Here is a 14,946-nt window from a genome sequence, read left to right as displayed (position 1 = left end):
ATGAATGCAAGTGCTTTTATAAAATTATAAGCTTCACATTTCTGTCTTTAAACTCTCCAAAAACTGGCCCCATTCACTTCCATTGTAAGTGCCTCACTACAACCTCTATTTTTGCTTTTTTTTTTTTTTTTTTTTTAAAGAAAAGGACAGAATATTCCTCTCAGATGGTTCCCAGCCTTGCTGACCAATGAAATTCCACGACTTTACCATTCATTTGGGATTGATGGATGGATTTTGAAAAATCATATTGTTTCGGATCAACTCTATAATGAATTATACTCAGAAATCAAAAGAAAGATTCGCTCACAAATCAGAAATCACTATGGTGTGCGAGCAAAATCTAGCTGATGAGATTGTTTAGGCAGAGGAAAACTAGAAAAAAGTATATTCGTTTGAAATTTTCAAGACTTTTCTAGTCCTGAAAATCACAATTTTATTCCCAGATATTTCCAGGCTTTCCCAACCATGGGAACCCTGCCTTGACTATTGAAACCTTTCAGCACCTGTTTGAATTTTTAAGAGGAAAAGAACATTACAGTTTGTGCATATGAAAATGTTTTAATATCAAGGAACAACTTTTTTTTTTTATCATAATACATATACATTCAAGGTAAATGATACATCCGTTACAATACATACTTCATCATTCCGATGTTGGCATCCAAACATAATGTAAATACAGTATATATATTTTGAACGAATAGAAACCAGTGCACAACGTTGATTAGGGGAAATAACAGTCAACAAGTAACAATGGTTTCCCACATTCAAATTGTACAGCTCTCCAGGTATAAATGTTTCTTAGAAGCAGTCTCTAAAACCAAAGTAAAAAATAGAGTCTAAAATACAGCTGACAGTACTGTCCTCATAGAAATCCAGGGCTTTTTCTCTTTGTATTTACAGTGCAATTTTACACTTGGGAACGAGGTTAACAAATCAAATGTTTCACAGTAGAAATTAAAAGGTATGATTTGTCTTTTAAATATACACCTAATCAACAGTCTTCGAGTTATGGTTTAAGATTACACATCTGTATGACGACAAGAATGACGTTTTAGAGGCTTTGGTACACAAGGTCCCATCGGAAGTAAGCCTTTCATAAGGGCTAAAACATCACTCACACTCGACACATTCAAACTGAACCAAGGACAAAAGGAATTGGCAAGATTTGAGGCAGCGACTAATAGTCACTTTGTAAGACAACTTCTCCCATAATCTCTGTCAGCTGATGTATAGTTAGTTTTTTTGTTGTTTTGTTTGTTTTCTTGGGGGATTCATTTAGGCTATGATCGGAATAGCATACTACCAAACAGCTCTTACTATTTCTGCAGTGTGTAGTATGTATACTGTTTACAGTCTGTATGCTTGGAATACCCATATGACCTACTACATTTGCAGTGCACTTGACTTGACCTCCCATTTCCAGTGTAGGAACTGGTAGCAATATCAAAATTGTTTTAAAATCACTCAGATTGATTGGAATGCCAAAAATGACAAACGTTTTACACAAACTTGTATTAAAAATGCAATGTTTTCATTTCTAAAACGATAATTGGACAGCACTTGCTCAATTAAACATGCAACTTGATGAGGTCATGTCACAACAATGTCACGTACTACTGTTTGAAACATTGCATAATGCATTGTTTCACATTCTGTTTTTTTAAATTGCACACAGTATACAGTGTATTAAAAGTAGTATTCTATTTCGAACACAGCCTTTAGGCATCAAATATTTGGAGGATTGGGAAGAGAGCGTGGATGTGAGTTACATTTATGAGTCTTTGTTGAACTGTGCAAATGGTATGCAATCTGTCTTTAACAAGAGCGAAAGAGACAGATGTGATGATGTACAGCCATAAAATAATGTCTCTACTAGTAGCCATATCATGAACTAAAGTCTGAACCTCAGTCTCTTTAACGTTTAAAGTGATAGTTACCCAAATTTTTTTTTTTTTCCATTATTTACTCACCCTAATGTTGTTCCAAAGCCATATACAGGTTTGGAACAACATGAGGGTGAGTAAATGATGATAAACTTTTCATTTTATTGGAGAACTTTTCTTTTAACTAAAGTAGTGTATAAAGAAGCCAACCAGCATTCATGATGGGACACACTAGAAAAAATTGGTCTTGTCGCATTGCACTCTTCTCATAATGTGGAAGCAATTTGCTGAGCAATGGAAGAGTCTGGTGGTGTCTTCTCAAGGACCGCTTTTCCAGACTGGAGAGCCTTAAGGGAAGTGGAGTGAACCCTGTGTAACACCTCAACTCCTTCCTGTCCTGTCTAAGGAGCATCACTGGTGTCACAGAGTGATTGATTCAAAGTGCAAAAGTATGGATGCATGTTACAAAGGCAACGTCAACTCATTTCCACTGTTAACCAAAACATCAAGGGAATCGTACACAAGAAACAATAAAACAAGGCATTTAGATACTATAACAAGGTCATTGGCACAGTCCTTTTGGTCACACACTGTTTTAACGACTTCGTGGCGTAGTTATTATTTAAGGGAGCTGAAATAATGCAGCCTCAGTGCTCAGCTAAACTGCTCTGCGCCTTTTCTATCCGAGGCAGGCGAACAACAACAGCGGCCATTAGGGAAAGGGAATTGTCATGGCCTCAACCTATGAGGCTTAGCATTTATTATAAAAGCAGATCTTAAAGGACCTGATAGATGTGATGTGTGCTGGAGGCGTGTACAGCAAGAAAAAAAACAAAACAAAAAAAAGTAGTCACAGTGTGCTCAAACATCACGAGCATGCAGACAACGCCAGGGTCTGTCACAATGGCATTCTGTGGCACGCAAACAATTGTAAGAGTCAAGAAGTTGAGGTCCATGCGGCCAATGGCAGATCCCGGGCAGTCTCGAGGGAAAGAGAGAAAGAGATACAGTTGGGAAAGAGAGAAAGAGATACAGTTGAGAAAGAGAGAAAGAGATACAGCAAGGCAGGGCCTTGTGGGCGTCCGAAGTCTCCTTCTGTCCGTGCTCACTTGTTCTCGATAAGGGTCTGCACCTTGTGTACAAGCTCCCGTGCTATTCGGAGGATGTACTGCACGTTGTGGCGCTCTGCCATCTCTGTTAGAGATTAACACAAAGCACACAGTTACAGTACACACCAATGATTCAGTAGCCTGATATTTTCCCATGGTCACTTGCTAGGAAGGCAGCATTTCCTCTTGAGGAACACAGTGAAGTTGTGCACAAATTTTTGCCACCTCTGCCAAAGGCCATAAATATTATTTCTTATTAGTCAGAAACTGTACTGTGCATTATCATTGTTCTTGTTTTTTTTCCACTTGCTTTTCTAATTTTGTGTTTTTTGCCATTTTTCGGCAGTGAGATTGGGAAATGACCCGAACCAGATTTGAACTCAAGCCGCCCACACACAAGTGTGCTGAACTACAAGCCAGGCCACATTTTTGGCATTTTGCATTATTTTTATTATTATTTTAAGACAATGGAATTTTTTGGCTGTTTTATTTGTGACAAACATTGTGCTGGACTCAGGTGAAAAAAAAATACATTATTTGTTACTCATACTCTCGTTTTGTTGACTAAATGTGAGCAATTTTCCAAGTTTCGCCACATTAAGTTTTGCAGATTTTTAGCATTCAAGATAAACTTTTGATACACTTCGCCTGTTTGTCATCATCCTAAATAAACTTCTGATGAACTTTGCCTGTTTGTCATCATCCTCGATCAACCTCTGATAAATGTCACCTGTTTTTCATCATCCTAAATAAACTTCTGATAAATGTCACCTGTTTTTCATCATCCTAAATAAACTTCTGATAAATGTCACCTGTTTTTCATCATCCTAAATAAACTTCTGATAAACTTTGCCTGTTTTTCATCATCCTCGATCAACTTCTGATAAACTTCGCCTGTTTTTCATCATCCTAAATAAACTTCTGATAAATGTAGCCTGTTTTTCATCATCCCAAATAAACTTCTGATAAATGTCGCCTGTTTTTCATCATCCTAAATACACTTCTGATAAATGTCGCCTGTTTTTCATCATCCCAAATAAACTTCTGATAAATGTCGCCTGTTTTTCATCATCCCAAATAAACTTCTGATAAATGTCGCCTGTTTTTCATCATCCCAAATAAACTTCTGATAAATGTAGCCTGTTTTTCATCATCCCAAATAAACTTCTGATAAATGTCACCTGTTTTTCATCATCCTAAATAAACTTCTGATAAATGTCGCCTGTTTTTCATCATCCCAAATAAACTTCTGATAAACTTTGCCTGTTTTTCATCATCCCAAATAAACTTCTGATAAATGTCGCCTGTTTTTCATCATCCCAAATAAACTTCTGATAAATGTCACCTGTTTTTCATCATCCTAAATAAACTTCTGATAAATGTCACCTGTTTTTCATCATCCCAAATAAACTTCTGATAAATGTCGCCTGTTTTTCATCATCCCAAATAAACTTCTGATAAACTTTGCCTGTTTTTCATCATCCCAAATAAACTTCTGATAAATGTCGCCTGTTTTTCATCATCCCAAATAAACTTCTGATAAATGTCGCCTATTTTTCATCATCCCAAATAAACTTCTGATAAATGTCACCTGTTTTTCATCATCCTAAATAAACTTCTGATAAATGTCACCTGTTTTTCATCATCCCAAATAAACTTCTGATAAATGTCGCCTGTTTTTCATCATCCCAAATAAACTTCTGATAAATGTCGCCTGTTTTTCATCATCCTAAATAAACTTCTGATAAACTTTGCCTGTTTTTCATCATCCTCGATCAACTTCTGATAAATGTCGCCTATTTTTCATCATCCCAAATAAACTTCTGATAAATGTCACCTGTTTTTCATCATCCCAAATAAACTTCTGATAAATGTCGCCTGTTTTTCATCATCCCAAATAAACTTCTGATAAATGTCGCCTGTTTTTCATCATCCTAAATAAACTTCTGATAAACTTTGCCTGTTTTTCATCATCCTAAATAAACTTCTGATAAATGTCACCTGTTTTTCATCATCCTAAATAAACTTCTGATAAATGTCGCCTGTTTTTCATCATCCCAAATAAACTTCTGATAAATGTTGCCTGTTTTTCATCATGCCAAATAAACTTCTGATAAATGTCGCCTGTTTTTCATCATCCTAAATAAACTTCTGATAAACTTTGCCTGTTTTTCATCATCCTAAATAAACTTCTGATAAATGTCACCTGTTTTTCATCATCCTAAATAAATTTCTGATAAATGTCACCTGTTTTTCATCATCCTAAATAAACTTCTGATAAATGTCACCTGTTTTTCATCATCCCAAATAAACTTCTGATAAATGTCGCCTGTTTTTCATCATCCTAAATAAACTTCTGATAAATGTCGCCTGTTTTTCATCATCCTAAATAAACTTCTGATAAATGTCGCCTGTTTGTCATCATCCTAAATAAACTTCTGATAAACTTCGCCAGAATTTCAGCATCTTAGATAAACTTCTGATAAACTTTGCCTGTTATCGGCAACTAGATAAACAAATTAGCCTGTTTTTCAGCATGTAGATAAACTTTAGATGAACTTCAACAGTTTTTCTGCATCTAGATACATTTCTGATCAACTGAGCCTGAATTTCAGCATCCAAGTTGAACTTCTGAAAAACTTTGCCTTTGTTTCAGCAACTAGATAATTTTCTGATCAACTGAGCCTGTTTTTGGCATCTAGATAAACTTAAAATAAAATTGAGAAGTTTACCTAGATGCTGAAAAACAGTTGATTAACTGAACCCGTTCTTCAGCATCCAAGTTAAACTTCTGATAAACTTCAACTGTTTATTGGCAACTAGAGAAACTTCTGATCAACTGAGACTGTTTTTAGGCATCCAGATTTCCGGCATCCTAGATAAACATCTGATAAACTTCACCTGTTTTTCGGCATCTATATAAACTTCTCGTGCTTGTTAAAGGGCAAGGTTGTTAGAAGATCTAAGAGTTGCAACAGTTTTCTTTAAAAGACAGTTTAACTTACAGTTAGTCACTCACGTGACTTGCATCAGTGAGGATCAGCCTTCCAATTTGACTTATAAACCATGTAAAGTTGCAGTTCATCATGAAGTTACCAACTGGTCAGTAACATTTTATTTACCCTCCAAAGTCGTTGTTTACTTGCATGTGGTGCTGGGCCAATGTAACTTTTGGACCCTGGCTGCGCCCTCCCTGTTTTAAAGTGTGCTGTTCTGTTCACTCACCATTAAAGAATTTGATGATGTCAGTGAAGTCCATGTTGTTGTCTAGGATGATGTCCCTGTACACCTCCACCAATGCCAGTGAAATGAAGAGGCCAAAGTGCCTGGAGGAGATGCAGGGGGCGACCCAGATAACCTCCCATACTGCAAACACATCCTCATAGAGTAGTTCTGACATACACAAACAAAAAATAAACAGTGAGTTAAATGATGAAGGTTGTTTCTTCAATTATGTGATATCACGTGTCCAAGTGTCATTACCTCTTTTGAAGTCAAGAAGGAACCAGCGGTAGCAGAAGTAGAAATGAGTATAATCTCCATTCTGTTGCATGAGCTCAAACAACTCTGAGTCAAGGATCTAAAAAAAAAAAAACATCAATGTTCACATCTAATGATGTCACAGATTGCATCAGAAGAAGGACGAATCATGGATACTAACTCAGGCAGGAAGGGGGAGAAATAAGGTCATGTGTCATGTTACCTGTATCAGTGACCTCATATTGGCAAAATGAGTGTCCATCGCTCCTCCGGTAGGGAAATTCTGACTCATCCTTTTCATCAGCTGAGTGAAACAGCTGTAGGCCAGGCACTCTTTTGAGTGGGGTTAAAATTAGGAGAAAAAGTTTATAAAGATAAAGAAGGCTAAGAAATAAACATGAATGCATTGCAGTGCATCTATCTATCTATCTATCTATCTATTCCATCCATCCATCCATCCATCCATCCATCTATCTATGTTATTAATAATTATTTAGCAGTTAAAGCACCTTTCAGCAAAGACGGCACTGAAATAAATCCAGTGTGTTACATGTTAAAGTGTCACACTCACCATCATCCAGAATGACCATTAGTGGGGCTAGAAGATCACACATGCCCTGCACATAGCCAATCTCCAGATGTTCCCACACATAACTGATTCATAAAGAAGAGGGATCATGAGACACAAAGATGGACTCTGTTTCAGTTCAGCTGATTTAGGAAACTGTATTAGTTTGTGATTCATGTTTCAATGAATGAAACAGGCTGGCTGATTTGAAATTCAGTGAGTTGCTATTCTGAGGAATGAGAACATACGTGACCAGAGTCATCACTCCGAGCTCTTCTCACCTGCACATGATGTTTCGTAGTTTCTCCAGGTTTGCTGTTGTGAAGTAATAGTAGTTGCGATCACAGCGCTGGACATCTTTATCTATTCTGTGTAAGTTCAGCGCCACCTTATCCAACAGCTCGATCTGCACACAGTCAGAGCATTTGGTGTCAGAAAACAACAATATGGAGATACTAGACTTTAGACAAAACAATTGCACAAAGATTATTCCCTTTCATACTGGGGAAGTTACTTTAAAATTGTGGTTTGCCAAATAGTTAAACTACAAGCAAGCTATACTTATTATGCAAAAGTTAGTTACACTACAATCTATTTAAATAGTAGCATATGCTATATTAGTAGTATTTTCTATTAAATACGTACATACTATAACTATAATTATACTTAAAATATTTAAGAGGGGCAATATTTACCTTAAATTATTCTACTCAATATTATCATATTACATTTGAGATGCTGAAAAACTGAGCTGTAAAAAAAATTAAAATGACCTTAATTATGATGACAGTATCAAAATAAAAACACATATATTTACACTAAGAACAACTACAAAAGCTAAAGAAAACCTATTTATATACAGTAACAATATAAGACATTGTAATAATAAGAAGTATTTAAATGGAATATTTATTTAACACAAAATGCAGTGTTGAGACTTCTGGGAATAATTCTAAATGACTACTCAAATGAATCAGTGAAACATTTTAATTCCAAATTAACCAATTTGCTAAAATGAATTAGACTTCCAAATGCTACTTTGAGAGTGTGGACATTCTATGAAAGTGCACTTGTAACAATTCATCTTGCCTCAACTCGTTCAGTGATATAACACTTTGTCATGCTACACAGCAACTTCTTGGAAAAAACGTTTGTTATGGAAAAGCTACTGTACACTATTTGCAACTGTCATGGTACTGGACAATGTAGTTAGGTTAGTAGCATTGTCACTTGTAGTAAGCTACACCCCAACTCAACAGTGTGCCAATGTACCGTATAAGAAGAGAAGGATGGTGTTGTTCCCTCGTTGGTGGTTACAAGTTTGTCCAACTGACTGCAGAGTTTGTCCTCACTCAAAGAGTCCCGTCCACTCTGCTCCTCTAGTCCTCCAGTGGGTGTAGTGTCCTCTTCCATGCTCTGCCCGTCATCGATGCTAGACGTGATTTGGGAATGGCCAGACGCCACTGAGTAGTTTCTGGAGGAGGGCAGGCCTGAGTCTGGAGAGTCAAACTCAACCAGAGGCCTCTCATCTGGAGCTAACACAGCTGGGGTGACCACAGTGGTTAAGGTGGGTGTGCTTCCCTCACACGAGGTGTCGTGACCCCCTGCATCAGGCTCATCCACTGACATGAATACCTAAGGAGAGAGGAGATGGGTTGAAGGGTATGATGAAGCTACATGATGTCAGATATACCTATAATGAACGATATTCACTTGAAGTTCACTTGAAGTCTCCAAATGTACTTCCAAGCAAAGGTGTGAACAATCAAATGTCCCAAAATAACGTAAACTCTTTTAGGAGTATTTTATGGGTATGAAATTAAATAGGCAATGTGAGAATTTCAGGAAAAATCCATTGTACATTTCATTAAGATATGTTTTCCAAAGTTCCAAACAACGTTTAACTTGACACAGTGACCCAGGGACCGATCATGGTCCTGCGAGACCCTGAGGCATCAGGCTCCTGGAGGCCCCTCCCCCATGCCCGCCCCTTCCTCTGCCTCAACATATGCACCATGAATGGGAAGGAATTTTAAGCGAATCTAGAAATGCCATGAACGACGCATTTTTGTGTCTCATTTTCCATTGTTAATGCATTATGTGAGCACTCCAAATGGACTCACTGAGCCGCACCACGCACTGCACTCAGAGCAGCGCCTGAAGAGCATATGAAGATTGACCGCTTCTGAAGTGCTGTGATGCACACGCTGTCTGTGGAGGTTCGCGGTAAACTCCCGCAAAAGAATATAGTGAACGCAAAGTGCTCCTGTCTCACTTTAATATTTGCGTAATGGCAAATGTTCTTGGTCATTATGGGTTCATACACGCAGTATTAATGGCACACAGTGACACAGAGAAGAAGACGCCCGCTTACTTTATATCTGTGCAGATGATAGAATGAAGAAACAGAATCTCAAAGATCTTCCTTCATGCGAAATAAGGGCTGGTGGGTTTAATCGAACAGTCTTAAAATAATGGGAGAAAATGAAGATTTAGGACAAAAAGATATTACTATTGCATAATATAATATTCAGGTTGGCTGGGTTCCAAAAACAATAGTGTAAATGTAAAGCTGACCTAGACTAAAGTTGACCAAAAAAGAGAAACACATTTAAGGTATCTGGAAATACTGTAATACAGTGGTTCCCAACCGTGTTATTGGAGGCCCCCCAAAAAAGCACATCTCCCTTATCTGACACACCCAATTCAGGTCGAAGAGTCTCTAGTAACGAGCTAATTAGTTGAATCAGATGTGTTTGATTAGGGAGATATCCAAAATTTGCAGTGTTGGGGGGCCTCCAAGAACAGGGTTGGGAACCACTGCTGTAATATTAAAAAAATAATTTTTTGCCATTCTAACCCCTTTCAAAATGTTAAAAGCCTTAAAGTTAATCAAAATGTCAGGAACATTTTGTAAAAAAAGTCTCCCTTTCGACTCTTGGCTTTCCTTTTTGCTGTACCACTACTCCAGTGTTTGTGATTCATTTACTAAATATACTATATATATCTTACTCTCTTAAAGGGATAGCTGATAACTAACAAATGGCACTCAAACGTAACTACCGCTACTCTTTATTTTTCATGCAGAATTTCATGCATATTTTAGCAGATTTGCTAAAATGCATAATTGTTTGTAATATGCTGTGTGATAGTTTTATTGTAGTATTATATATATATAAAACATTTTTGTTAGGGCCTCTGATTATGGTTTTCAGGCTTTTGGAGCATGGCATAGCCCTGAGAAGCTGAGAAGGATAAGATGGCTGGCACATATTCAAGCACTGTTTAACTTTCTATATCAATTTTGCATTCGAGGTGCCTTGTTTCTGAGTGTCATACTACAGTGGGCCTCTCGGCCTGAGGTCTCGGGCCACCCATTGGCCCAGTTTATAATCCACCCTTGAAGCCACCTAAAAACACAGCTGTTATGACTACAGACACTCAAATCTAGTATGACAAGACGCAACCAAAGTGAGACGCTTTAAAAGTGTCCATCAGATGCATGAGTAAATAGACCAACAATTAAAAACAGCGCAGAAGGAAGCAGGCCAATAATGGGGTAATGTTCGATGATATGGAAATAAAACAAATAATATTTTAACTTTTAAAGACACTCTTTGTATTGTCTAAATGCATGTCTGTTGCCACAGTATATGTATATGAATTATACTAAATTATCTTTATTTGGAGGCCTTTCACAGTAAATATTGGTATGCGATTAATTGTGATTAATTCCATTAATTAATCGGCACATCCTGTAATTAATTTGATTAAAAAATGCTATCGATTGAAATGACAAAACAAAAAACGAAATGAAAAACAATACAAAAACAAAGCAAAACACACACACACACACACAAAACAAACAAACAAACAAAAAAAAAAAAAGAAAACACTAAACAAACCTCGTTGCTGATAGTGGAGTCTCTGTGGATGAGTTTGAGGATGTGGCTGTCTATACTGCTCCCTGAAGACAGCTTGGCAAAGATGGCCGACTGCATCTCTTTCTCCCGCTGCTTCACAATGACCTCACATGCCTTCCACTCTCGCTTCACCTGCTGATACCTCTCTGTGATCTTCTCATCAATCTACAAAACACAAATGTACAGCATATCAGTAAGGATGGATTATGGCCTGGGCCAGTAGGGCCAATTTAGCTTCATATCTCGCAATTGAAAATTAATTTTTCATTTTTGCAATTTAATTTCTCATTATTTGGACATTTCAAATGTGGGACAAGTGGGGGCTTCTAAAAATGTTTGGGGGGACCTTTAAGGGCCAAAATCTGTTCTTGCATAACAGACAGTAAAGCCATTATTCACACTAGGAAAAATCTATTACAACCGGATTTATTTTCAGGAGCGAGTCTCCTGAATTATCGTTCCATGTGTATACGGAATACACAAGTCACTACCACTACCCTGAACCTGCAGTAGGTCAACTAGTGATGACCATAGCAACGGTTTGGTCTCGTGGCTGTAAACAAGAAACGTAGATGGCAACAGTTTAACTCCTTAGCCATTATCTATTTTTGACCAAACTAACATTTGCAGCAATAGACATATTGTTTTCCCGCAATTGTTATAGTAAACCACCATCGACAGAGGCGCTGTGTTTTGTTTATGTTCTTTAAAATGTCACGAAACCCCCTAGTTCAGCACAAGTCATTCACAGCTCAGAAAAAAAAAAGGGTCATGAAAGGGGTGTGAAAATATGTAAAAAGGTGGGTGGATAGTGGGTACACACTAATTCGCTCACTCATGATATAGAGATGTCTGAATTTCAAAATGTGAGAGAAAACAAAAGCAAAAGAGTTTTGTGGCACTTTGCTGTACATCAATCATGGCACAAAAGTATGAACATGTGAAGAGTGAAGAGTGAAGGTGATAGAACAGTTTGCAAATCAATGACTCAAATATTTTGTTCAAACTTTTGAGAATGAAGTCAAAGCAGGCATTGCCACCAAATCCAGGACTGCTTAGAGACCTTGAATAAATTCATAGATATTTACTCTTACAAGGAATGTTTCAGGTTTAATACAACTTTGACAGTGTTTGTGGCACAATATTCATTACCACAGAAAATAATTTCATAAAAAATAAAAATTGCATAAACGGGTCTAATACACAAAACATTAACTACACACCGTTTCAAAAGTACAGCCGCAATACTTAAACATAATACGGGTTAACATGACTCTAACATGATAAAATTGCTTACTAACCTATTTAAACTTTGTTGTCTTGATGACGGAGAGTCGTTAAACCCTGTGGGCCTAAATCCTGCCAACATTCGCACGATGTAAAGGAAACCAAAAAGAGAGTTGACGTGACTTTCGGTTTTCATCATTGTCTTCCTTTCCATTATCAGACTTACGTAGAAGACAAGATGGAATAAGCACATGTTTGGAACGCCAGTAGCAGAACTTCGGCCAACAAATGTGCTCGCTCCGGTCCGTTTATCGACTGTGGTCCATTCTGACCAGTGATTCCGATCTCACCACAGTGTTCTGTGTAAAATTCCGCTCTCATATCTGGGCTAGGAACTGCTGTCAAGTCCACGTATGATTTTGAATTCTCCGCTGTAATGCGAGCTCATGCATGAGGCAGTGCAGTGATTGGATGGACGTGTTCCTTCTCATGAATAATGTGGGAAAATGCTCAGAGCTGAATTATGTATTAGTGTACTCTACTACCAATCACAACTTAAGAGTTTACGCATATACCTCATATTTTATGATGTTGCTTCAAGTTTAGTTTTTAAACCGAAAGAATGAAAAGCCCACAAAATGTTTTTGCTTAAACATAAAAGGATTCAACATAAATGTATTTTAAATCTTATGTGACACAACAGTATCTGACATTGGCAACATAAAGCAGAACTCTATTATAAAGGAACTTAAACAACAGCATTGCATTTATCAGCAGATTGCTATGAGAAAAACTCACAATTTTCATGTTTATCTTGAGAAAAATTTGTTTGTCTACATTCAAGTCATCACTTTTCACAACGCACATCGTTTCAAAGCAACTTTATAGAAAATCATGTCTAAAGCCCAGTGAGCAAGCTAAAAGTGACTGTGGCAAAGAAAAAAAAAACTCTTTTCATATTTAGTGAGTGTTTGGTGGAATAATAAGTCTCACGCAATCACAGGTTTCTTACGTTGTCGTTTTTTTAATAAGCTGGTTTTTTGATAATTATGAGCAACTTGCTGTGCATGTAATCACACTCGGTGTCGGCTGGGAGAGGCTAGAAGTTATTTGCAACTCTCTGCTGTTCCACCGATTTGCACAGTGATGTCAGCGTACATAAAATGACGTTTCATGTTCTGTAGCACATGACACCTTTGTTTGGCAAATTCGACAAGCTGTAATGCTACAATCTACTTGCCGTTTGCCATTTATCTTCGAGCTCTCAACTCGCCTATGTAGACAAGTTGCTTTCCTGTAAGTGCTCAGAGCCGCCTCTCCGGGGAGGAGACTGTTTCACAACTCTAAATGTTGCATTGCTTGGTTTTAATCACACTTATGCATTTATTTATGTATCGTATGATACATATGATTTCAAATCGTGAGTGTCGTATTGTACGATACAATGCGATACAATATTTTTTTACACCTCTAACCTGTACATATCTGTTAATATTGCAAAAAATTTATTTTGGGGTTTCATGACCCTTTAGGCTGCTGTTTTTAAACAGCATATACTCTGAACCACAATGTACTGCCCCTTGACTGCAGGGTAGGTGGGAGCAACTATGGTAGAAACGGAAGAGTAAGCGGTAGTTCAACCAGGAAGACTCTGGATCTTTATGCTTTCTTTCAATCAGGCATCTCATCCAATCATTATCCAGCCTCTCCTTTATAAGCTAACACAGCTGCCTTTCATCACTTGTAATGCCTTGTTGTTTTCACCCCCCCACCACCCCATCAGCACCAGTTTAGATCCCGTCCTGCCATAGAGGTAAGCTCCTCTCCCATGCCATCACTGTTTTCCGGCAGGAGCTGATGGTTCAAGCAAGTATCGGAGTGCTGAACCATAGGATCTAAATATCTCTACGTTTGTATTCATTTCATCATCCCAAGCCTTTTCTGTTAGAACAAGTTTTGTAGAGAGAGCTAAAATCGTGTCAAAATAAACAACAACTTGTTCAGTTTAGTTCTGCATATACTATGCAGATTTAATGAAAGTTTGTTTGTCATGAATTTTTCAGGCTTCACTCTTCTAATATTGCTGAAATCTGTGTGTTCAGGACAGGATTAATCACTCAGAAGAGAAGAGACAACCGAATTTAGCTGCAGTGTTTTACGTGGCCAAAGAAAACTGAAGTCAATTGAAATAAACAGTGAAATTAAACATATCAGTCCTTTTTAAAGTTTCCTGTTTACCTGAGCCATGTCTTTCTTGTCCATTCCGAACTTGTAGTGACCAAGCAAAAACGGCCACACCTCTTTTCTTATCTCATGCTCCACCCCTCCATAGTAAACCAATCTCAGCAGCTCCAGCTCCTTATAATTCTTAAAAAAAAAAAAAAAAAAAATCGACAGGTGGAGAGGGTAAGAAATTTGCATCATATGGTACTTTTTACTGACCTCTAGTAACCTCTAGTTACCAAAGTTAAAAAAGTGCTAGACTAACCTTACAGTCTTTCTGATATTTACTCCACACATCTTTGCTGAGTCCCCCAGAGGCTTCACAAGGTTTGTCTGGAGGGACAATGTTATGATTGACCAGCGCCGAAAGGTGAGTCCTCACAGTGGACAGGTGCCGACAATAGGCCAGCCCTGATTGAAAAATTGCAAAAGAGTACTTAGATACAATATGCACAGCTAAGGGTTATTTATGCATATTGTAATTACTAATTCATATTACTGAATTAACCAACAAACAGCTTTTTTTGACT

At 37.6% G+C, this 14,946-nt stretch overlaps 1 protein-coding gene across 4 annotated transcripts in view; it reads right to left on the bottom strand.

The window, feature by feature from the left end:
* Positions 1–2,039: 2,039 nt before the first annotated feature.
* LOC127421860 (small G protein signaling modulator 2-like) overlaps positions 2,040–14,946 on the bottom strand; it is a 111,241-nt gene continuing 98,334 nt past the window's right edge. For all 4 annotated transcript variants that reach the window (XM_051665036.1, XM_051665038.1, XM_051665040.1 and 1 more), the window contains 10 exons: positions 14,682–14,827; positions 14,432–14,560; positions 10,949–11,131; positions 8,316–8,678; positions 7,325–7,449; positions 7,047–7,129; positions 6,699–6,808; positions 6,479–6,575; positions 6,221–6,388; positions 2,040–3,080 (listed from right to left, as the gene is read on the bottom strand). In XM_051665036.1, coding sequence (XP_051520996.1) covers positions 2,992–3,080; positions 6,221–6,388; positions 6,479–6,575; positions 6,699–6,808; positions 7,047–7,129; positions 7,325–7,449; positions 8,316–8,678; positions 10,949–11,131; positions 14,432–14,560; positions 14,682–14,827 — 1,493 coding nt within the window. In that variant the 3' untranslated portion in view covers positions 2,040–2,991. The remainder of the gene's footprint in view (positions 3,081–6,220; positions 6,389–6,478; positions 6,576–6,698; positions 6,809–7,046; positions 7,130–7,324; positions 7,450–8,315; positions 8,679–10,948; positions 11,132–14,431; positions 14,561–14,681; positions 14,828–14,946) is intronic.

This window comes from Myxocyprinus asiaticus, chromosome 31 (assembly GCF_019703515.2).
Source record: "Myxocyprinus asiaticus isolate MX2 ecotype Aquarium Trade chromosome 31, UBuf_Myxa_2, whole genome shotgun sequence".
NCBI lineage: Eukaryota > Metazoa > Chordata > Actinopteri > Cypriniformes > Catostomidae > Myxocyprinus > Myxocyprinus asiaticus.
This window is presented reverse-complemented; position numbering and strand designations above follow the sequence as displayed.